At 38.9% G+C, this 23,051-nt stretch overlaps 1 protein-coding gene across 1 annotated transcript in view; it reads right to left on the minus strand.

Annotated features, from left to right (window-relative positions):
* Positions 1-710: 710 nt before the first annotated feature.
* The window catches only part of VAT1L (vesicle amine transport 1-like), a 58,993-nt gene continuing 36,652 nt past the window's right edge, over positions 711-23,051 (minus strand). The window contains exons 8-9 of the mRNA XM_009890400.1: positions 3,373-3,456; positions 711-1,298 (exon numbers count right to left, since the gene is read on the minus strand). Of these exons, the coding sequence (XP_009888702.1) occupies positions 1,200-1,298; positions 3,373-3,456 (183 nt within the window). The 3' untranslated portion in view covers positions 711-1,199. The remainder of the gene's footprint in view (positions 1,299-3,372; positions 3,457-23,051) is intronic.

Genomic DNA, 23,051 nt, shown 5'->3' on the forward strand with positions numbered 1-23,051 from the left:
CATGTTTAGATATAGTTTCCACTAGTGGGAGGTAGATAAGACTAGCTGGTCTTTGAATGCTTAATCCTGCAAATAATTACAAACATAACTGTACATATGGAGCAGAGCTTTCAATAGAACTACTCACCTAGATAAAGTTGTCCCTGTGCTTAATTTCTGATGGGATTAAGGCCTAAAACTCTGTTGTACCAGGGTTAACTTCTGTCGGAGTTCAGCTCCAGCTTGACAGTTGATCAACACATTAGCGATTTCAGAGCGGTAAACTCCATCAACAAATTTCTTTCCACATACTGATGAGTGATCCTTACCAATATGATTTAAAAATGAAATTAAAAATTGGTTTGGATTTTGGACACAAAGGTGTCCTCAGCAGAATATGTTGATCTGTCAATAACGATACTAATTGCTACAGGCAATTAAAGTTCTGGGTCTAAAAATAGTGGCTCACTGACCTTTTTCTTTGCCTGTAACATACAGGGTGTTAGCTCAGATCAACAGGAAAGCATGATAGTTGGCACTCAGAATGAAGTGTTTAATTACTGGTGCTGAAGACTAATGTGATTATACAATACTAATCAAAGTCTCTCAATTAATGATTTGTTGCACAATTTCAGATTCCACAATTCCAAATGAGGTATTTTTGAAAATGAAGATAGAATTGCTTATAAAATGATAAAGCATGACTGAGGAAAATGAAAACTCATCTTTTTTTGCAACTTTTATCTGTGGTTCATAAAAGGAAAACTATTTTAACACTGAAAATCCACAAACTTAAAATCCTCCTCCAGTTACTAGAATCTTCCAGACAGCAAGTGGGGATTTTTTTTGTTACTGTTTCCAACTTGCAAAGAAAGCCCAAACTCCCCAAATAACTTCATGCAAAATGTTGGAATTTGCTTGAGAAAGATGCCCATCTAAAATTACACAGTAAGTTAATAAGGCTTTTAAACCGGAAAAGAAAAATCCATGTGACTCCTACAGGGAAACTGGGTATTACACAGGAATGTCATAATACTGCACTGGGTGAGAATGGCACTTGAGTTCAAAACAACAATGATCAACAGCTCATAGCTCAGCTGACTGCAGACAAATACAACACACACTGTACTACAGCATTTGTTCACTGATGCACAGAATAGATTTTCCAGTCTTGTTCCCTTCTACTTCATCAATCTTTCTGCTTCCACCACCTCTGGCTGTTACTGGATGAATGGCATGCGCTCTTTATTCTCATTGTCCCCTTCATGGTCTTCTTCCTCTTCTCCAGCCTCACTTGTCTCTGTGCTGTCGTTGGCCATCTGTAGGATGAAAGACAAAGGACACCAGGGCACCTTTCGTATTGTTTTATTCATTCTCATTTCAGTTTGACTCATTTGATCAAGTGACTTTAAAAATGAAAGAAGACACGATTGCAACATGAAAAGAAACATTCTGTCTGTGCAAAACTTGGGTTGGCACTACACCACTTCCAGCTAAAATTGTAAGCTGTCCCCTCACGGCTTACCACTGAATTACTAACAGAAGCTGCTTTGTAGGACAGTTGCACAAGCAGACTCTGATCCATGCACTTGTAGAAAACTGGTATTAAGGCTCTCAGATAGGAAATACGACTGTGTAGGAAGTCCACAGGATGCGTGAGACCTCTGGTTTACAGCTCCTTCCGTATCTGCTCTTCCAGAAACAGGCAACACTATTCTTTAACACCAGCTAATGGATGGGATCTGGGCCCGCGTGAGGCATAGTGGCGTAAAAACTCAGAGAGCAACTGTTTTATGTGAAAAACAATGAAACTTTACAGAGCAGTGGATATGTAGATGCTGGCAGAATATACCCATGACAGAGTGCAAATCTTGGATCATGTAGGACTGGGGAGAAGCTGCCTTTCCATATGTTACTGAAGAAGTCTGTACAGGTAGCAGGCAATTGCAGAAGTTTGTAGTTCAGGATAGCATTCAAGGAGCACATCATGTTTTTTCACATGGGAATATTTATTACAAGGTGGGTAAAGGTGCAAGACTCTCCTGTACTTCACCCTGTCAGTTTGACTTGTCTCTGGAGGCACAAGAATCAGGTTCACTGGACAGGTGGTAGTGTTTAACAGCATAGATTAGTATGAATGAATTCTCTTATACACCAACATTACCCCTCTTAGGACACAAGAAGATTCTTGTATTAGCTTAAAACTATTTCAAAGCCAACTAAGCGAGGGACCCAGTTACTTTAAGAGAAATGCAGTGACATCATACCTTCCCTATTTGATTACTAGACTCTGCTGGAAACAAAAATCTCAAATACAACCTGGTTTTAATGGAGAAAAACAATGCTCTGAAGTAACCCCCATTTTTGAATTAACACTGTTTCATGAAAGTGCATCAAATTTGTTCTCACCTTCTCACCAATGCCTACTGTGAATATACAATACCAAGAGAACAGATGGAATAAATGTATTAATGTTGTGCTACGGCTTCTTGTTTACAGTTTGAAGATGCAATTCATCTACAAAATAATGCCCAGTTTCCATATGTGAGGTCCCAAAAGCCTTCCTTTTCCTTCCAGCTATTTTGTATGAGATTTGGGGCCAATTTTAGAGTAAGTGCGAGTAAGAACTTAACTGAAATTCCAGATTCTTTTCTCTATCCTTTTGAAACAGGAAATATCTCAGGACTGAGAAGCAACTTCATACATCAATACTGATCTGAAGTCAGTTTTTCCTGATCTTCTTTACTGCTCTTTCCTACATCATCAGTGAATGTTTAGGCGTGAGCCTGACTTTCATTTACTGGTGCTCTCTGGCATATTTCAGTACCGTGTTAAGTACTCGAAATCCAGTGGACCAGAGCTCCATCACAACTATCTTCCTTCAGAACTCTTCTAGAAGGAAGGATTTAGATAGTATACTTCATATATTATAAAAAAAGTAAAAGAAATTCCTACCAAAGGTATGCTCTGACTTTTGTATGGGAATGAGAAAGCACTTCTACATTTGTACACTGAATTAATATTGACTGTGTCTTTTTCTGTTCAATCCACTTATTAATACAGGAATTTTGTATTATGTGAAATATCTATTTGTTTTCCACCACAAGGACAGAAATAGATGTGGCAGTTCTACCCTGATCTAAGACTTGCAGACACATTTTTGGAGAGGCAGATAGCCATTCAGCACAGAAAAGTAACTGCTGGGACTCTAGGAATTACAATTATATTTCACTTTGGGTTAAATATACAAATTATGATTATTGGTTGTATGTAGGTGCTATGGATTTAGAGGAAAACAGTATAAAAAAATCGTAAGGGACGTGTCTCCAAAAGTCACTACCATGCTCTTAACTTGTGTGACTGAACACCATCTATGTAGCGCTTTGCACTCACCAGGGGAGTGGGGGCTTTCTCCACATCCAGGATTAGCTTTCCTATATTTCCTCGGTCATGGATTCTCTGCATGGCCTCCTTCACCTGAAAGAAAGACAATCTATTGATAATTTTCAGGCGCACACTAAGAGAAGCCTGAAACCAGCAATACATTTAAGGCATGCTATGTGCAAGGTCATTCAAACAGCTGCCTGAAAAAAAATTACTAGTTAAACATTTTGTAGTGAATTTGTAAGGCCTGATTTTTGCATTGTGTTTGCCAAAATGGGATGTGAGTCTTGATGACAGTTTCTGAATACCGTAATACATACCTAATGCTAATGCAGTACAGAAGTAATAGTTAGCTGAGGTGCAGAGAGAAATACAGGCTCAGGGAGTTAATCCTTACAGGTTGTTCATTAGATTTTCTCTTAGCAGAATATTTATCAAGAAACCCTACTTTCACTGGAAGTGCAAAATGCTTTTTAATTTATTTTGCATTCCTATAGATGGAATGCTGTATCTAGGCAGCGGTTGTGATTAATGCAATACTGTGGTTCTCACTGCAGAATCGAGTATTTCTTTCCTTCTTTTTTCCACTTTTTTTCATTTTTTCTTTTAAATAAGTAGTGTCCTACAGATACCACTAAGACCAGACATTTAACAGCTGGCTGCAATTAGCACGTGTGAGAAAGGAACAAAAACCTCTTCTTGCGAGTGCACTGGAGAGGAGCTTATTTTGATGTATGAAGTTTCAGAACTCGTGAGAGCTCAGTGTTGATGAATTGAAATTGTGTGTGTGTTGCACTGAATGTTCAATGTGCAGCATGCAGACCACCATTAAATCACTGAAAACTGCAAGATGTCAAGAGTTTCCTCACTTTCGTGGTGGGAAACTTCAGGCACTGAAAATGTACACATAGAGGCTGTTCCATATCCTCATCACACTCGTTTTTGCTGGCATAACAGGATATGTTGAGACAAGAAAGAGTTTTATGTTAATAGGATCTACCATCTGTGACACAGTTTTATTGAATACTTAAGAATAATGGCATAGAAGTTTGGAACAATATGCTGACTTGGGAACAGGTGGGTCCCACAGTACATTTAAAAGCTTGAATTGGGGTCCAGGCAATCAAACCTCAGATCATTACTGAATGTCTAATACATAAGAAGGTATGAGATTTTTAAAGATACCAAGCGAATACAGTTTTCAACTTCCAATTAACTTTAATGGATGCTGGGCACAAAATGTCTTTACCATCTGTCAGCCTTATTTTGAAAACTGACTGCATTGAACTCAATATTACAACCTTAATTTTGCCAAGTGGTTCCCTCAATTAGTAAATACCAGACTTAACAAAAAATCTGTTGGAACAAAAGAAAAAATGAACTGCAAAACACAACTTAGGGTGTAACTGTAAATTAACCTTGGAAAACACAGTCTTATGAATCCCACTAGATAGAAGGTTGACCTCTAAATGTAGTCCACAAAATCACAGTAATTTTTATGAAGATCCTGTACAGCGTAAACAATACCTAACTATCCTATAAGACTTGTTCTGCACTATGGACAATATTCCTTTAAGTATATCCAACAAAGACTCTGAAGAAGCAGCAGCTGTATTATTTTTTATGGCTCTTATTAGCCAAATCAAGCTTTCAGGAGTCTATAGCACAGCATAAATAACCAACATAGAAGCGACAGACCTGGGGAAATCGGCACACACACTTGCCCGTCCGTTGAAATTTACTACCAGAACATCATGCGGAAAGCAGGGTATGCAACATTTATTTTCATTTGTACCATATCATATTTAGCAAGGCAAATTTGAGAAAATGTGCTTTCCCTGCATTTTTCACATACAGGGTATCAAATTTAAGACTCTGGAGAAAGGTTCAGGAGTTGTTTCCAGGACACTTGTAAGTAGCTTGCAAATGCAAAGAGCAGGCAGAGGCAAAGGGAACAATAAAACTTCTAATAGTGGCTATGGAATCCAGATGGAGCTATTCAAATATATAAAAAAATTGAAAAAAAGTTTGAAGAGCTGATACAACATCTGTATATTTTAGTGTTATTTGCAACTCAGCTACCCAGTTAGACAAATTCTGTACAAGTGCAATGCCATTCATTATGTTACATCTGAGTTATGACCATGAGCTATTTTATAAATGAGTAATTTTTATGTTTATGGCTGCTAACAGTCCACTTATTCAACCAAGACTGCAACTACTTGTTTCCCAAGGTGCCGGAATATTAAAACCCTTCCCTCGTATACTACGGAGGGCAGACAGCATTAAAAACCTTCTTTGCTATGCAAGTAGGGTTAAGGCTTAAGTTGCTCTATGCAGACTATATAAAAGCATTTACTTTTTCATGTCAACATTTAAGCGCTGCCTACAGTCTGCCTTGCGTGAGTGTGGTATGGAGCTTGTGCTAAGTCTGTGCCTGACTTTTTGCACGTTACCAACGAAGACAGTGAATCTCTGCGCTTGGTTAAAATCAGACCCAGGCCTAACTGGTAGTACAGTGAGCCATGCAGAAATCCTGGAATTTACTGGGGTTTCTCTGAAGTGGTTGAAGTTTGCTTCAACATAAATACCACTTACAGTAGCAAGAATCAAAAGGGTTTCCCCTTCTTACAGAATTGAGTCCCTAAATTACTTTTCAACAATTATTCTATATCAGTTGTTATTTGCATTTGTCAGCTCAAATCCAAGTAAATGGATCCGATGTACTTTTGTTTATACGGATGAGTTAATTGAATTTCTTCTTGTGCAGTATCATCAGCAGAGGGCTCCTGGATTGGAAATAGCGCAAAGGAGTGTTTACTAATATAAAGAGTTTCCATGGGAATAAAGGAACAACATTCTGTTGGCCTTTCTTTGCTCGCAGTATATCTCAGCCCTTAGAAGGTGTGGGTCTAAACTAATGCTGAACTACAGATTTTAGTCTTGAGAGCCCCAAAATTGACACAATATGCATCACAGAGCTCTGCACTAAAATCAGAAGTATTTTTACACATTAGTGGACAACTGGAAAACGCTTCCACTTTCCATGTTATTTATGTAAGGCAAGTTGGCAAACCAGTTACTGAAAACCAAGAAAGACCCAGACTGCTGCACAGCCATGCGCTGTCTGATGCATCCAACACAGGCACTCCTGGGCAGCAGGAGGAAAATAATAGCAAAGGAAAAAGAAAAGGAATCCCAAGTTTGCCTTTTCCCTCAAGCACACTTGCATCAATTTGTATTTTAGTTTGACACACTGTTTTTAAGCGCGCTGTATAGTAGAATCATCTTCCCCTATCTGTTCAGTCTAGTGGAAAGCGGTAACAAACACAAGAAAAGGACCTTTCTAGCTCAGTTTGAAACAATTTGCATTTGCTTTAGGGAATATGCTTTTATAACTGGAGAAATAACTTTGAACAAGTATACTTCTCCCATCTCTTTCAGCTCTACAAACAGTACAGTCATGGATGTATTATCACATATCCTCATTCAAGAGTTTTTCAGCAATGACAGTGGATCTGGAAATTAAGATGACCTATGCAATAATGAGGTCATCTGTAAAACAAAAAATATGGTCTAGAAAGACAAAACCAATGTACCTCGGGGTCCTTCACAAGTCATGCTTAGCATGCCCTGAGAAATATTCAAATTCTCATTTTGCATCATAACTCCCCAAGTGCTGCAGATTTTCTGGGCCTTCTACAAGCTCCTTCCTCATAGCACTCTGCTGAACCCAAGCAGAGAGGCACAGAATGTAAAACGTACAGAGCTTCACTGGGAATGTACAGACCCATTGCACTGTGTTAGCATTACAAGCAAAATTTAACAGCTTTATCATTTCTTAGAAAATTTTAATCTACTAACACACACTTGCACATTTAAAAAGGTGTTATGCTACCAATGCTACCAACAAAATTCTTCAAAGAAGCCTTGATGCAAACACAGGCTAAAAAAAAATCACAAAGCTGGCAAAGAAGGCCTGTTGTGAAGAAGCCTATTTGAGTATATTTTCCTAAGGGGATGTTATGGTCAGGATCTCAGAACTTCTTTTGGATCAGAGCCACTTCTGTCCATCTGTATTGTGTATCACACTGAGAAGAGCAACAATAACTGTCAACAGACCTTGGTAGGAGAGTAAGGGCAGAAATGCCTTCATGTTACCCATCAGAGAAGGTTCTAAAAGAGGTTTCATGACAGCTGTGTTCTCTGGAAGTATAAAGCTTGACAGCCGTACTGAATCTTCTCCAACACCACCATGGTGTCTCTCTTCGGGTACTTCTCACAAGTATCAGGAAATTTGGATATTGTGTCCTCTTTAAAATTTCTTATACTGATACACAGTAAAGAATAGGATTTTGGAAATTCTAAGGATGGATGTCTGGAATTCCACGAGGATCGAACAGATTTTTAAAACCTGGATTGAGAAAGCTCAATACTTGTTCCTCCCAATGAGAACTTTGGCAATAACTGGCTGTGCCAATAGTTGTTTGCAAATTCAGAAATGATGCCACACTCAGGGTAATGGCAATCAACACTCTGCTCAACCTTCCTTCACTGATGAAAAATTTAAAATCATTGAATATTGTAATCCTGTCCGGTTCATACAAGAGCAACGCAAAGAAATCAACAAGAAAATCTCAGCACATCCCAGGACAATGCTTCACCTAGACTGGTGTACGTATTTCGGGGTATTCTGTTTGTGTGTTGTGGGTGTTTATTTCTGTGCTTTGTGATGGGGAAAAGATCAGTTTGGTCTTTACTTTGTGGGTTTTTTTAAAGATATATTTTCAATGGAGTAGGTTGCTAAAATGATTCGTTCAGTGTTGCTGATTGTATTGGATTTGGGGAATTTGATATTAGAAAGGCTGCTTATGTACCTTGAAATTACTGACACTTAGGTCTTGATGCTACCTATTACCAAAACAAGCCTAAAAAGATGACACAAAAATAATTTTTAAAGTTTGTCTGTGAAATTTTAAAATTGTAGATTATGCATCAAATTACTGCAGCAAAGAGAATGTTTTCAACTAGGCTGTAGTTCACAGAGATGCCTAAAAAGTCCGAAATTAACAAAACAGCTAATTTAGTAGTTTCACGTTAGCTCTAGATATTGTTAAAGGGAAACAGCATCATATTATAAATACAAAAGATTTCCTGTTCCTTGTAGCAATGATATGCTAAATTGATACAGTATCTCTAAAAGAAAGACAGATTTCCATATTTCTTTAGCTAAAACCTCATGGCAGACCATATGATTTACTAAGTTTTTATTTCACTAAAAGCAAAAGAGAATGCTCAATAATAACAGCCATAAATTATTTTCCTCTACTGAATACACCACCAGTGTATGCACTGGGAACATGGTATGATTTTATTGTTGTCATTCTGTCATTAGTGAGCTGATAGCAATTCTAATTTAAAATGAAGCACAAGCTTGCATTAAAAAAAAAAGGGAAAAACCAAGTGATTTTGGTGTCTTACTAGCATTTCTAAAATACTAAAGTACTAATAGTAGCAGAGTACAAAGAGTGAAGTGCTAATACTGCAACGAAGAAACCAACTTTTAGGAATGACATTATATCCGCAAATGACTTACATAAGTTTAATGAAGTGTTCTGTCAGCACTCCTGACTAATTTGCAATACATTTCTATGTGAGTTAATATATGTAAAAAAGGCACAAAATTAAGCATGTTATTACCTATAACCACTCAGACCGGAAAAAAGATCTACATACTGAAATTAGAAGTGGCAGCCACAAGACTTTGTTTTTTACTTAAATAGTTTCTGCAAATCTAAAATCATGAAAAACAATGTGTATTCCAAACAGAGCAAGTAACACAATATGCTATCAGATTATGACATTACCTTTGGATATTTGCAGCTAGCTTCTGGTTCCATTGGTTTGCCATACCTACTGATGGGAGTGTGTAAAACGAGTCCATTTTAAATTGTCTAACAGACATTTTTTTCCCGAAATGCATCTTGTACACCTGCCTTAATACCAGGGTTTTTTCCTATGTTCTCCTTGGATTTTTCTTGTTTGTTTTTAGGACTGTGTTTTCCCCAGGTGAAATTAGTAACTGGGACAGATTTCTTGTCTGGCTTTTCATCTTAAGTCCTTCATTTCACGTCTCCACCTCTACTGTCCTGGTAGTCATGGCACTGATCCCTCCATTTGCTGGAGCCTGCGCCTGACGGGAGACGAAGTGAGGAGTGCGGTGCCCGACAGAACATATCTTATCATTTCACCTTGGATCCCCATTACAGAACAAGCGTGGAAACTGTCCTGAGACATGATTACTTTGGAAAGTTCCTGAACAGAGATGTTTTCCTGGGTGCAAGTCTGACCCTTTATAAATAATATATGCCTGAAACAAACAATTACGCTCCTTCTTTGTATTGCTGTAGGCAAGCCTCCACTTATTTACCCATTTTACTTCAAACTAATTTGCTGGCTGTTCCTCATTTGAAATCAAGAGCCAAGAGTAATCTCGACTGAGGTATTCATAAATGCTTGCTGACATTCAATTGTCTCTGGAACTTCATTTTGTTGTTAGAATACAGCAAAAGCAGTCTACTGCTTTATAAGTATAGGAAAAGTTAAATGGAAAATGTATTACTAATTATCTGTTGCACCATTTCACAGTGTGAAAGATAAATGCAGCCTGCCTAAGAAACGGATGCTATTTTCAAGCCTTTGGATATTATTTTAAACATAATGATCCATTTCTGTATTTGGCTCTTATAAGGAACCAATCTCAGGAGTAAAGTAAGAGAGACTGCCAAGCTGGAACACTAAACTGCTCGCGATGCCAATATCAGACATTGGAGGATTAAGGCCCATGTTAGCAATATGGGTGTTTAGTAGAAAGAAACAATGAAGGCAACATGCCACGGAAAAGCTTCCTAGTGGAAATGTCAAAACATAGTGCTTTCACCATCCTACATGAAGCTGTTCAGCTCAGTAATATAATTAATTTTATCCATTCTTTTTTAGTAAAGTTACACATTTACTTCAGAAAAAAAAGCAATTGAAAGACATTGGTGCAGTAGACGAGCAGATGTTCTTTTAACTCCATGAGGTTGAATGCATTTCGTTGCACAAACTGCCATCTACAGAAAACACTTTCATTTTTGCAGATGACTTCTTTAACCCCTCACTCTCAGCTAAGCGGGTTTAGTGGACTGCGCAGAGGACTGTGTACTTTCTTTTCCTGGGCCCCTCTGGTGCTAGTGGGTTTCCCTGAGGTGTATGAAAGGACTTTTGTTTACAATAAAGGAATGCCTCATTCCCCTTTTTGGTATATTAGGCCTTAGCATGAAAGGCTAAAGAATTTTATGCAAACGTTACAAATTTAATCCAAGCCGTAAGTGAAATTAGTTTAATTATCTCAGTATAATCTGTCAAACTCATCAGTTGTTCTTATGCTGTATCATAATATGTTGTCAAAAAGGTGACCAGCACCCAAATAAATGGTATGTCCCTCACCTCCAGAGGAGCAAGGCAGAACAGAGAATCAATTTAGTTTATGATCTACAACCGTAATTTCCCCCCCCTCATTAGTCCCACACCTTTAGGTTCAATAATGCTGTTTATTTTCACACATCATCTCAAAGAATCACCTTTTGTCCTCCGTTTACACGTGGAAAACACCCCAGCCTTCCAGCGCGTCAAGACTGTTCCCCTCTAGGCATGAAATAATCCCCTCATCCATTGTAACCGGTGCTGCAAAGACCATCCCAAAGTCTCACTTTTCCAGCTATGTCCCTTCCCTCTTTAAGACTTCATCTGATTCTTCAGACTAAAAGCGAAGATGCAATTAGCAACATTTACTCTCTGCATCTGGCCATCAACCCAAGACCTTCCTGCCCACATCACCTCCTATGAGCACTTCTACCCAGTATTATTTTAAGCACTGACAGGATTTTTCCTGTGCTGCATTTACACGTAACAGAGTCCAAGAAAGACGTCTCCGAAGCTGGTGCTTCACTGATTCCTCACAGTAATCCCCAAAATGGCAATGTCACTACACCCCTCAAATTCTTCCCAAGTCTCTTTTGGTGTGTGTATATGGGAGGCTGAAAACAGCTGATTATTTGAAAAGTAGCAGCCATAGCTCATGTAACAGTCACCCCATGCTCCCTCACTTACTGGCTCACACCAGGTGACGCTCTCAGACAGTTTTTGAAGGACTTTCTGACCACTCCTCCAATCTTGGCAGAGCATGAACTTTCCATTAGGAGAACTCAGTATTTTCCTTATGAAAGCCGAGAGAGCTTCCTCCTATTCCGCTCGCCCTAGTCCTCTATATGCAGCTAAAACAGTAAGGAGAAGTTTTGCTTCTGCATCACTTCCGTGCAGGCTCTCTCTGACAGAGAGAAGAGCTGTCTGCAAGAGCACTCCTTACCATTAATTAATTCCTCTCTTGCTCGCCGTTGTGTGTCTGCGAAGCCTGCAACTGCATCATGTCTGCAAAATCACATGGACAGGATCTCCATGGTGATCGTGTCATGCGGTATGCAAACATCAGCTGGCGAGTCAAGGTTACTTTGGCAACCCAAGTGTCACAGGTAATGATCCAAATCTTGTTCAGATTTATGGAAGAATAATCTGAATTAAAAACTTGCGCATTTTTCATTCTCGGGCTGGTTCTGTTCTGTTGCTGTTCATAACAGACTATTTGAACAAACCCAGAGCTATCGCCATTAGAATTGCAAACACTAATATCAATAATATTTATTTAAGTATCATTTGTATGCAGTAATGAAGAAAAAGATGCATACTGCAGTCTATTCTAGCTGAGATACCACATAAGCAAAGCTTTAATACTTTTGCTTTCATTAGTGCTGTACGGCAACATGACTTCTATTATCAGACTCACTGCTGTGGTCTATTACAAAGCAATGTTGTCTTCAGTAGGAATTGTGAGCTGCGTCGTAATTGCAGATGCTCTTCTCAGACCAGGAGAAAAGTTTTCTTTCACGACATTGGCATATATGGCTTTTTAAACTGAGCACAGCACTCCATACGAGGAAAAATCACATTGTCTGTCTTCTGGATTATGTCTGTTTAGCTTTGGTCTGTGGAAGGGAGGAAACTCGAGAAACCAAGGATAACAGTTTCTTAACTTGCCAGCAGCTCTGAGGGAAGTGAACTGGTATATTGCTCCATGCAGATTTTGCCAGGGCGTTAGGGCACGGCAAGTATAGAGCAAAAGGAAGTGCCCCTTTAGGCTACATTTGCCACAGCCCTGTTAACGTGGCTTCGGTTAAGGGAAGGGACAGGACACGGGCTCCCTGGATATCCTGTGACACACACCATAAGCAGCCACTGGGCTCCGTTGCACCAATGACTGTGTCCTTCTGCTCTCAAAAGGGACACCTGTCAAAATTTAGTCCTATTGTTTTGGTGGCATATTTCCTCCTTGCTAATCTTGAATTGTCTCTCTCATGTTTATGCAATGATTTAGTGGAGTAATATTTCATTGGGAAACACACTGACTTTTTTTTAAAGCTTTTTTTTTTTTTTAAAAAAAAAGAGTTTGCAATACTTTCCTTTCTCAGGCTGTCTTCCATACAAGGTTTTGCAGAAAAGCCGTTTGCCTGGGTGTGATTACTGACAAACTACCCTACCGCAGATGCAGTTATTTGGACAAAACCATCCTTTTGCTGGTAGGGATTGTTTCCCTTGGGAGCAATGCAATAACCTGTATTGACCACAACACACTTCCACAGGAAAGATCTACGTTCATGATAGGAATATTTCCCTTGCCCTGTGTAGCAGAATAGCTAGCAGAAAAGTGCTTCTAGTATTTAACTGACCTAACCGCTGTGGCAAAATCCTCCAATTATCTGTTTGCATGGGAGCTGGCTATATGGGAGGCTGGCAAACCCGCATCTGCAAGTGGCCTGGATTATCCTCTCTTTGCCAGGCTGTCTCCTCTCTTACCTAAACCATTAATTCTAAAAGAGACCTCTCAAACCCTCTTGTTCTTCTGGATGCTGAGGGTAGGCAGCATCTTGCAAAACAGATGGAAAAGCAGCATAGTATTTACAGGATTTTGAATAGGCTCTAGTCCTGCCCCGGGTGAATACAGCCAGTTCTTCACATGCAGAAATCAAGCACTAAGCATAAGCAAGAAGACACATCAAACTTAGGGTATCTGGGGCCCAATTTTCATAAACTCCTACTGAAAACAGTGCACAGGGAAAACATGGATACAATAAAAATCAACTGGTGACATGTTGAAAAGTTAGTACCGTTAGCAATGATTTGGAGCTTATTTGAGTATTTCAGACATGAGTAGGAAAATAACTTGGGTCATGGAGTCTGTTTGCTTGCTGTGAAGCTAACACGCCATGGCATCCTGCTAGCATCCAGCTGAAATCAAAAATGATTTTATCCAGCTCACCTGTTTGTGCTCTGTTATGCTGAACTTTTGCACCACTGGTTTTGCCTGCATACATGCAAATAGAAGGTACTTTTTAAATCCCTTTCGTTCCTCCATTGCTATTCACAGCTGCAAACAGCAGCTCTGGCCTCTACTCCCTTCTGCTGCTGTCAGTGAGCAGAGACCTTTTCTCTGGAATACCTTTTAGCCTCACTGTATGTTGCCATGGCAGCAGGACTAAAACCAGACCCAAGATGAGAAAAATGTCAAAGGAATAAAAACTGACGCTACAGACAAATTCTGACTCTGAGTCCTCTGTCGGCTACTGAAGATATCTATTTAGTTACACATCTTTTAGATAGAGAGCTACAGCTGCAGAACTGAGCTGTTTTCATTCTTGCCTTATTCCTATAAGCTCCTGCTGACGTCAATGAGTATTTGTTTTGCCTCAGTAAAATTCAAAGAAAAAGAGACTTAAACCCCTGTAATTACAGAATAACTGAGCCAAATGTTGCCAGTTTTTACTTACGGAGTCAACAGGGATAAAGCAGAAAAAAGGCAGAACCAACATCAAATTAAATATTTAGAAGCATTTAACAGCAGTGCCTAAATTATCAATCTGGTCAGAGCTTTCCTACATGGTAAAAGAGGAGAAAAGACCTTGAAATTTGACCCATCAACCCAGAGAATTCCAGCAAGTTAGGACGGCTCAGGGGTATTCAGCACTTCGACAGTTAAAGACGAGCATTTTGCTTGCAAACAAAGTGCTATAGAAAGAACATCTCTGTAAGACTATGTGTACTACCTTAGAAAAACCCGCACAGGGTGAGAAGGAAAGCTATTTTTGATTTAAACTGGCAAAGCACAGCTTTTCTCATTATCACTTGCTATTAACATAAGCTTGAAGAAAAAGGGAATTATTTCTGCATTAATATGGGAAATAATTATGTTATTACTTTCAAAGTCAAGGCTTGTTTCTGAAGGGTAGAGATTTGGTGGAGAAATCCCTGGAACACACTGGAGCAGAAAAGCCGTATCTTGTGAATCAGGATAAAGCTTTAAGGATACTGCACTGGAATTTCTTTTAGGACAGCAATAAAGCCAAAACTCTGGGACCCAAATCCCCTGCCGCAGTCTGTCTAGTCGATAGCACAGTCATATTGACCCTATACTGAGATTAACCAGCCTGAAGACGAGCACAGTGTTGTGTGGAAGGGATATAGAGCTATTGGGATAGTTAAAAAGTTCCTCAAATGCACTGACCAAAGGGAGATCCCTCCTACATCACACTTCTGGTTGCCACTATATCCCTGTGAGCCACTGCCTGCCAGCTGCTGCCGCCGGAGCCTTTGGGACTGCTGGCAGAAATTACCATAGCATGGCCCCAATTTATACTAGGAAGATGGCTTCAAACACATCAAAGCCCTGAGCAGAGGAGCTCAGAACTGGTTACCTTTACAGTACCTTTCTCCATTCTGAGCAACAATGCATCTTACAGTGAGTTGCAGCCAACTGTGCACACGGATGCCCCAGACATTCCTGAACCTTGGGGTATTCAAAAGTGTAGTGGTTCAGATTCCACCCCAGTGAGTCTGGTTTGGTCCGCAGCAGTGGCTCTTACACTGGGGAAAATGCCTCTGGCTGCAAAGGAGTTTTGGCAGTTGCAGGCAAAAGAAACAGGCCCTCTGTATTTGGTTAGGACGCAGCAGTCTCCTGCCTAAATGGAATTAATATATTATGTTCAGTTTGGTGTATTCCTGTATTCCATCACAATCTGCTATAACATTTTATGGCAGGAAATAAACTTTATGACATTCATCACTATGCAATTAAAAAAAAAAAAGACAAAAAGACATCTTATGTTGTTATTGACTATCAATCTCCATGACATCAGTTTTTAAACTCTTGCCTCAGCAATGTTGCCTTGCAATCTCTTTGAAAAAACATTTGGAGAAAAATGCACCAACCCACAAGTATGTCTCATTTGTTCTCTTTCACATAGGAAAACTCGAACGTGCTTGAATAGTGTCATTAAACTCTCTCCCTCCTCCACCCCCAGAACATACAGACTTAATTATAAGCATATTGCTTTGCGTAGTGTTGTCTTGTTGTCTTTCTAATTATAATGCCTCGACTCTAGAAGGTGAATGTTGTTGATTTCCTCTGCGCAGCCTTGCAGCAGCAATCCTGTCTGTGGGAATCTGGCAAACAGAGATCCCTCTTCACACACCAGTGAAAGATCAGACAGCCTTTCTGGAACTACAGTGTTTCACAGCCATACGAGAACGCAAAGTCTGAAATACTTCCAGAACCACGGCTTTTCACACAGACTGTCTAGACGCTTGCAGGACACTATTTAAAGACATTCCAGGATGCAGATCTGCACACACCATTTGGGTTTGTGTGCATATGCAAAAGACAATTTGTACTATTACTGGTTTACTACTATGATGAAAAAATAGTGATTCTTTTGTACAGTTGTATGTTTAGACTAAAAGCCCTTATAAGTACCTTCTGGTTATGACAAAACAAAAACCCCACATGTGATTACTTTCTCGTTCCTTCCCAAGCTTTTATCAGTACCTGTTTATTCAAATTTCTGTTTATCAGCTACAAAACAATTTATTTTATATAAACGAGATATTTCTTTGTGTGTATGTCACTAGAGAGGATTTTTTTTTGTTTTAGGAAACTGCAAAACCATGGAAAACTTTCCAAAAGGCAAGTCCTTTCTTTATCCCGTATTATTTGACCAGCACTCCATACTGACGGCATATATAACTCCCACTGCATTTGTCCTTTAGGCTTGTTTAAGCTCTCTAATCCACCAGAACCATTACTCAATAACTGGATCTTCACAGAAGACTCATTTCTACAGTCTCTTTATTAGAGATTTCTCCATCACTTACCAGCACCACTTATTTTTCCAGTATTTCTCTCTACACTTTTAAACCCAGACCTAAAGCATTACAATTTGTATGACAGTAGTTGCCTTTTCTTTTTTTTCCCCTCCCTTAACCCTCCCTCTCTTCTTTGTCTTGCAGCAGTAGGGGTTGCTACTGTGTGCCTTGCTTTCTTCTACTTCAACCTTGTAATAAGATCCTGCCTCATGAAAATGTACTTTTTTCTCTACCCTTTGCAAATGGCAGGTGATTTGTTTGGAAGTCAGGCACAGAAACCTGTGACCAACGTGACTTCGCTGTAACTTTTCATATTTTCTAAACAATTCAACTGAGCCAAATATTTTTACTCCTGAAGTCTTTCTATCACATCTTCCTCACTCTTCCTTGAGCTCTATTTTGAGCTCTTTATTTCACAACATGTGATCTTAAAATAGGTAGTAAAAAAATTAGAAATTCCTGTATTACCTATCTGCTTATTCCAAGGAACTTTAAGTCTTCCTTTATTACTACCGTGGAGAAGAAATTGTGCTCTATTCCAGAACCACTGTTTGAAACCATGGGAATTAAACTTACTGGTTACAAAATACCGTAAACATTCAGTCTTCCAGATAGTAAAGACGTAATCATTAAAAAGCCTTGACACTGTAATTTCCAAAGTCTGAGAAGGTTCATGTACAAATCCACCAACCAGGATCAGATTACAGGAGCACATTAATATTGTGTCTTTGAAAAAAGTCTCCATGTTCTTTTGTAACAATGGATTCTCTCCAATAAAATCCATCCCTCATTAGTAAACCAATTATGTAAATTCTTGAAACTCATCAAGGTAAATCCCAAAGGTCTCCAAAGATCCGAATGAGAAAATATTTCTCCTTTGAGTGTTGTTTTTTGTTTTGTTTTGTTTCAGAAAGCAGTACCATGAGGACTGCAAATCTAATTATTCTTAAGGCATCATCATATTTTTTGATCATTCAAAAAGCTCTGTAATTCAAATCCTACCATTGGGTGCCACTCTGCAACTTCATTAGAATTATACTTAAACAAAACCAAAAGCCACCGATATATTAAATTGCAATACAGTTGTAATGTTAGAGAGTATGATTCATCCTTATCCTCAGTTTGAGCTACATCAGTGTACGCTAAGATTGAAATTGCTCATCTAGGTAAGATGAAAGGGATTTGAATTTATCTTGTGCGCTAGTTGACAGTTTTACATTATATTTTGCAGTACTATTTGCTTTATTGCTTAATATTTCCCTTGCCACTGTTAAAAAATGTCTCATTCTCAGCCAATATTAAAGATCTTAACTCCATGTAAGTATTGTGCCAATGTGATTGCTATAAAAATTGATGTAGTTTACACCAAGGTTAATGCTCATGTATGAATATTCCTTCAGCTTAGCATTACATTGTATCGGCTGAAATCACATTGCTGTGTAATTGGTAACAGGGAGCCAAGGCCCAAGTGTTCATGTGATAGAACATCGCCGATTCGGCTCAGTTTCTTATCTAATTCAATTAAACTTGCAGGTGTAGATGCACCAAAAAAAGCAAATGGCACGTACACTAGCCACAATAATTCAGGAAAATAGGCAAAAACTTCAGTAACACACATTTTTCTAGCTCTAGGCTAACGTAGGCTTAACTGTAGGAACTCCTGAATTATACTGGATGTCTCCTTTAAATTGAAGGAAAAGATACAGCATTTTGTTACTTCTGCGAAAGAATTCAAAGGTTATGTCCTTTTTCCTCAGGAAGGTTTAAGATCTTTATGATATTTTACCCAGGACATAACCATAGCATGTAATAGAAATAAACTCGGGTTCTTCTCAAGGTTGTTGCTACTCGGTGATGGTAGGAAATTCACTTCTACGCAACCTTTATTCTACTAAACTGAACACATTTAAACAAAGATTTGGAGCTGTCTGCGATGTACCAGGCTTTGTTTCTTACAGATCTGCACTACATTTTCAATATGTGCACTTTAATACCACATTCAGAGCCTGAACTTTGATATTCAAACTAGCATATTCAGTAAAATCAAAACTGTGGAAAATCAGTTGCTAGTTTGAAAATCTTAAATTACATTGCTTCCTTGTAGTATTGTTTTCTCTAAGCCAGTGATCGTTAACATACAGACCTCCCCGACAAAGTATCTTTGTGTTCAGTCATTCACAGCAGGCCAATATATACAGGAACTTTTTAGTATCGACAATGTATCTGCTTTGCTGCCTTGGTGTTAATTTATATCGTTATCTGTAATGAGCAATAATATCATTACTAAACTGCGATACCACATAAAACTCTCAATTATCACATTAAATTTGGATTACATTATGCTAAGAGATGTCTTTATGCCCAGGAGTAATTTTGCTTCTAAAACTCATCTGTGTTTAAAACGATTGAAAAGAATATATGAGCCATTTTCATTAGGTGAGAACATTTATCTTGATTAATGATTGTTATGCACTAAAATAAAGTGTTATTTTGGATAAAATCATTGTATTTTGGTCAGGGAAAAATCTTGTAAGCCAGAAAAGTAAACTTGCTTCCAACTACAGTTCCCCACTATGCTTAGCAAAGGAGAATTTTATCATAGTATGCATTAATGCTGTAAAATTTTAGAAAATCCTAAAGCTTTAAGATGTTAAAAATCACATGACAGGGAATTTTGGATAATAGGAAAAAAAATCCAAATCAGAACAGCTTAATAATCAGGTGACAGCAGAACAGACTTGTACATAACGTGTGCTGCTACTACTACTGAGTACGGGTCCATGACCAACTTTCACAGCCAGGGAAACTGCACGAGTCTCCTGGGGAACCCCAAGAGTGGGCTTAAAGCCCAACCTGGAAGATGCCAGGTTCCACTGACCGGGATGTTCATTCTCTTGCTCTAGAGAGTAATGAATTGGTCCGTGTTGTGCTGATCCAGTAATGAACCTCAAGGTGTGTAAGGTACAACTCAAATACTGCAATACATTGACTCATGAAGTTTAATATTCAGCTGTCCTTCCTAATTACAATCAATACCAGCAAAGGATCATCTGGTCAATATGCAGAAGATGACCTACATAAAAATACAAAATTATCTTACCTACAAGTCTTGTAGATAAGACAGTAATAAGTGCTTTTTTTTTTCTTTTAATATTGGTAAAGTGTTGTATGAAATAGAACACAAAACTTGTGTCTTCTTTGCAATAAAGAGAATCTAGTAACCTAATTAGACTATTAGTATGATAATAATAATAATAATAGTAATAATAAAGAACACAACCACCACCCAGGAGATGAATTTTGTGCTATTGCTTATGAGATTTCAAAGAATTTTACCAGTCTGCCAAAACTAGTCATCAACATGATGAGTTGCTGAGACACAAACTTGGTTTTGCTGATGGAACTAATAATTTACTTTTTCTTTGGCTACTGTTACATAGATACACTGATAAGCAGACCCCAGGAGAAGAGCTAGAATGTTCACTTTAGAAAAGCATTTCTAAAACCAGAAAGGACCAATTCATTTCATTTACCAGAGTTCTGTGTCTACTAACAACTAAACGTCCTCCTACTACAGCTAAAAGCTTATCTCAACGTTATCTCTTTATACACCAAGCACCCAAAATCCCCAAAAGTAGAAAAATGTGAGCTAGAATATACAGCAGAAATGCTGAAGGCATAGTATCTACTGATGTTTCTCACCACAGCAATTTTGCAGTCTCTGAAAGCATCTCATTCCAGTCTGCTCTATTAACCTTTCTGCTCACTGTCAGTCATGGAAGATGGCCACAGGGACCAGTGCTGCCAATGTAACAGCATTTACACAAAACGGACCTCTCACATTTAAATATAGAGGGGTATTTTCCTCATTCTTGTCTCCCACTCCCTTTTGATTCTTTTCACTGACTCCTTAGATGGCTTTCTAGGCATTCATTGATTAATGAAGTATTAGACTCATAGATTATAGCAAGAAAAAAAAAAATAACTAGAGTGATTTTTTGCAAATCAGAAGCCAAAACCTCATCCAAAATCATCAGGGATCTCTTCCCAGTCTGAAAATGGGAAGGTTTCAAAGGCAGGAGGAATCTCAATTATTTGTATTCTGTATTGTGCCAGACATATAAGGATAACAGCCCTCAGCTCTCTCAACATCACCAAGTAGACTTTATTATTTCTATCTCAGTTTTTCTTCAAATCCTTATCACCTGGGAAAATAGATCTTTTAAAATTTGAACTGAGACCAAAAAAAAGTTTCTGAGAGAATGAAAACAATCACTAGGAATTTTTCATACCCACCTCAGATTTCTCCTTCGTGATACCCTGGGAGAAAAGCTGAGTGCCTCACATTAGCAGTCCCTGCCAGTTCAACTTGAATAACCGAGATCTTTCTTTCCGAACCAGTCAACTAATTAACAAAGAAGCGTGAGTGGAATTTTTTTGACACAGAGGAAAATCCTCAGTTCCATTCACAGGCTCTGTGGCTTAAACTACACGCACTAATAGCGCATAGCACAGGAAGGAAATAGCATCTAAATGTGTCTTTGAAAACTTAAGTTTCTAATATTTTCCCTTTAGTACCTGCTATTTATGTAGTGTTTTTCATTTATGGCATCCAATAGTTATTTCTCTGAGTGACAGAAAGCACTCACTGTTCCAAATCTCAAGAATTCCTTGCCAGTTACTGGTATTACCAACTCTGTGGAACAGGAGATAAAGTAAACTTTCTGTTACAACCCATTTAAAACTATTGCTCCTGGTGGATGTAACGTATTGGCGTATACTTAACCAACCTGCACGCGACTGGGAGACGACAGGCAGATGTTTCATTGTGTTACCAGGTAGAAATAAAAAGGAGTGGATCGAAGGATGTTTGGATCAAGGGTATAAAAGCAAGTAGCTTTTCTTCTCTAATACTGCAGGAAGAGGCTAGAAATTGTTCTTGAATAGGGAAATGACTCCATGAAACCCTGTTCTCCTGACTGTTGAGAAGAGCTGAAATTCTATGACACAAACAGTAAAAATGAAGTGTAAAACAAATGTGTTAGAGTCAAACATTCAAGATAAACACAGAAGAAATACACTTTATCTCCTGGAGTTATGCACACACACGTTGGTGTTTTTAAAGGGGTCCTTGATGTCTAGAGCATATTCCCTCTGCTTTGGTAAAGCTTTCCCTAGACAGATCTCTGCTTACTTTCTTGCACGGGTACAGTATCACCGTGTCAGCTCAATACATAAGGAATACATGCCAATTTATTGCTTAAGAGCCAGCTAATGTATTTCAGTAAGCAGACTACTCCTGTAAAATACTGCTTCTTCGCAGTAATTAATCAGCAGCTTGCTCCTATAACAGGTTTGTTCCTATTTTTCTAATAAATTACTAACCAGTTTTTCCCATATATAACCTCCTATTGCTAATTTAATGAACTGGAGGCATGTGACTAGTTTATCTTTAATAGTGCACGCTTTCTTGAGTGGAATATATCAATGCTTCCTGTATTATCTTCCTGCCTATTTCCCCCTCCCTCCCATTCTCCATTGGGAACCAAGTCTACACGCTGTTTCCCTCTGGCCTGCAGTTAGCGAAAGCCGTTATCTCTGTGGCACACAAGGGCAAACAGAAATGACAATCTGTCCTGACCCAGAAACACGTATCGTGACTCACCACTGCCCTTTCAACTTCCAGTGTCTCATGCCTTCTAGAAAACTATTTTCTGCCTGTGTATCTCCATAACTAATTAATTCTTAGCAGAGTGCTTACTAAGTAGATTAGAAAAGTGCTGTAGCTGCGAGCTGTATTTATGCTAATTGAGAGGTTTAGTCTCACACTAGTCAGCTTCTAACCTCTGTAACAGCAACATTTGAACACTGAATCAATGTTCACCAGAAATACTGCCGAAATACTGCCCCATGTCTGCCACTCCATTCCAAAACATTAAGATACCATTCCCCTGCAATGAAACAGCTTACTGAGACTTGGAGGAACGCACACCGTTCTGAATTTGGAGCCCCCAGTAAACGCGCTGAACCACAAAGGCTCACAGAGATGCCGAGCACAGCCCAGGGGCTTGGCTGTTAGAGGCCACAACTGGAAATTACAGATTTGCAGGCTGATCCACAATCTTTCCAATAACATGCTGCATGGCATCGGGCAAGTGAAGATATCCACCGTCTCTTTCGTTATTTACCTATTAAATGAGTACTATATCATGAATATTCTCAGCATGCACAAAGGAACATTCTGAATACTCTAGATGGCAAAATTCGTTAAAGACAGGTCTTCAACTGGCAGGGTAGATGAAACAAGCTAAATTTCAAAAGGAGGAGAGGAGGAGGAGGAGGAGGAGAGGAGAGGAGAGGAGAGGAGAGGAGAGGCGAGGAGGGGCGAAGTGGGT

The sequence above is a fragment of the Charadrius vociferus genome, unplaced genomic scaffold, assembly GCF_000708025.1.
Source record: "Charadrius vociferus isolate BGI_N301 unplaced genomic scaffold, ASM70802v2 scaffold498, whole genome shotgun sequence".
Classification (NCBI taxonomy): Eukaryota; Metazoa; Chordata; class Aves; order Charadriiformes; family Charadriidae; genus Charadrius; species Charadrius vociferus.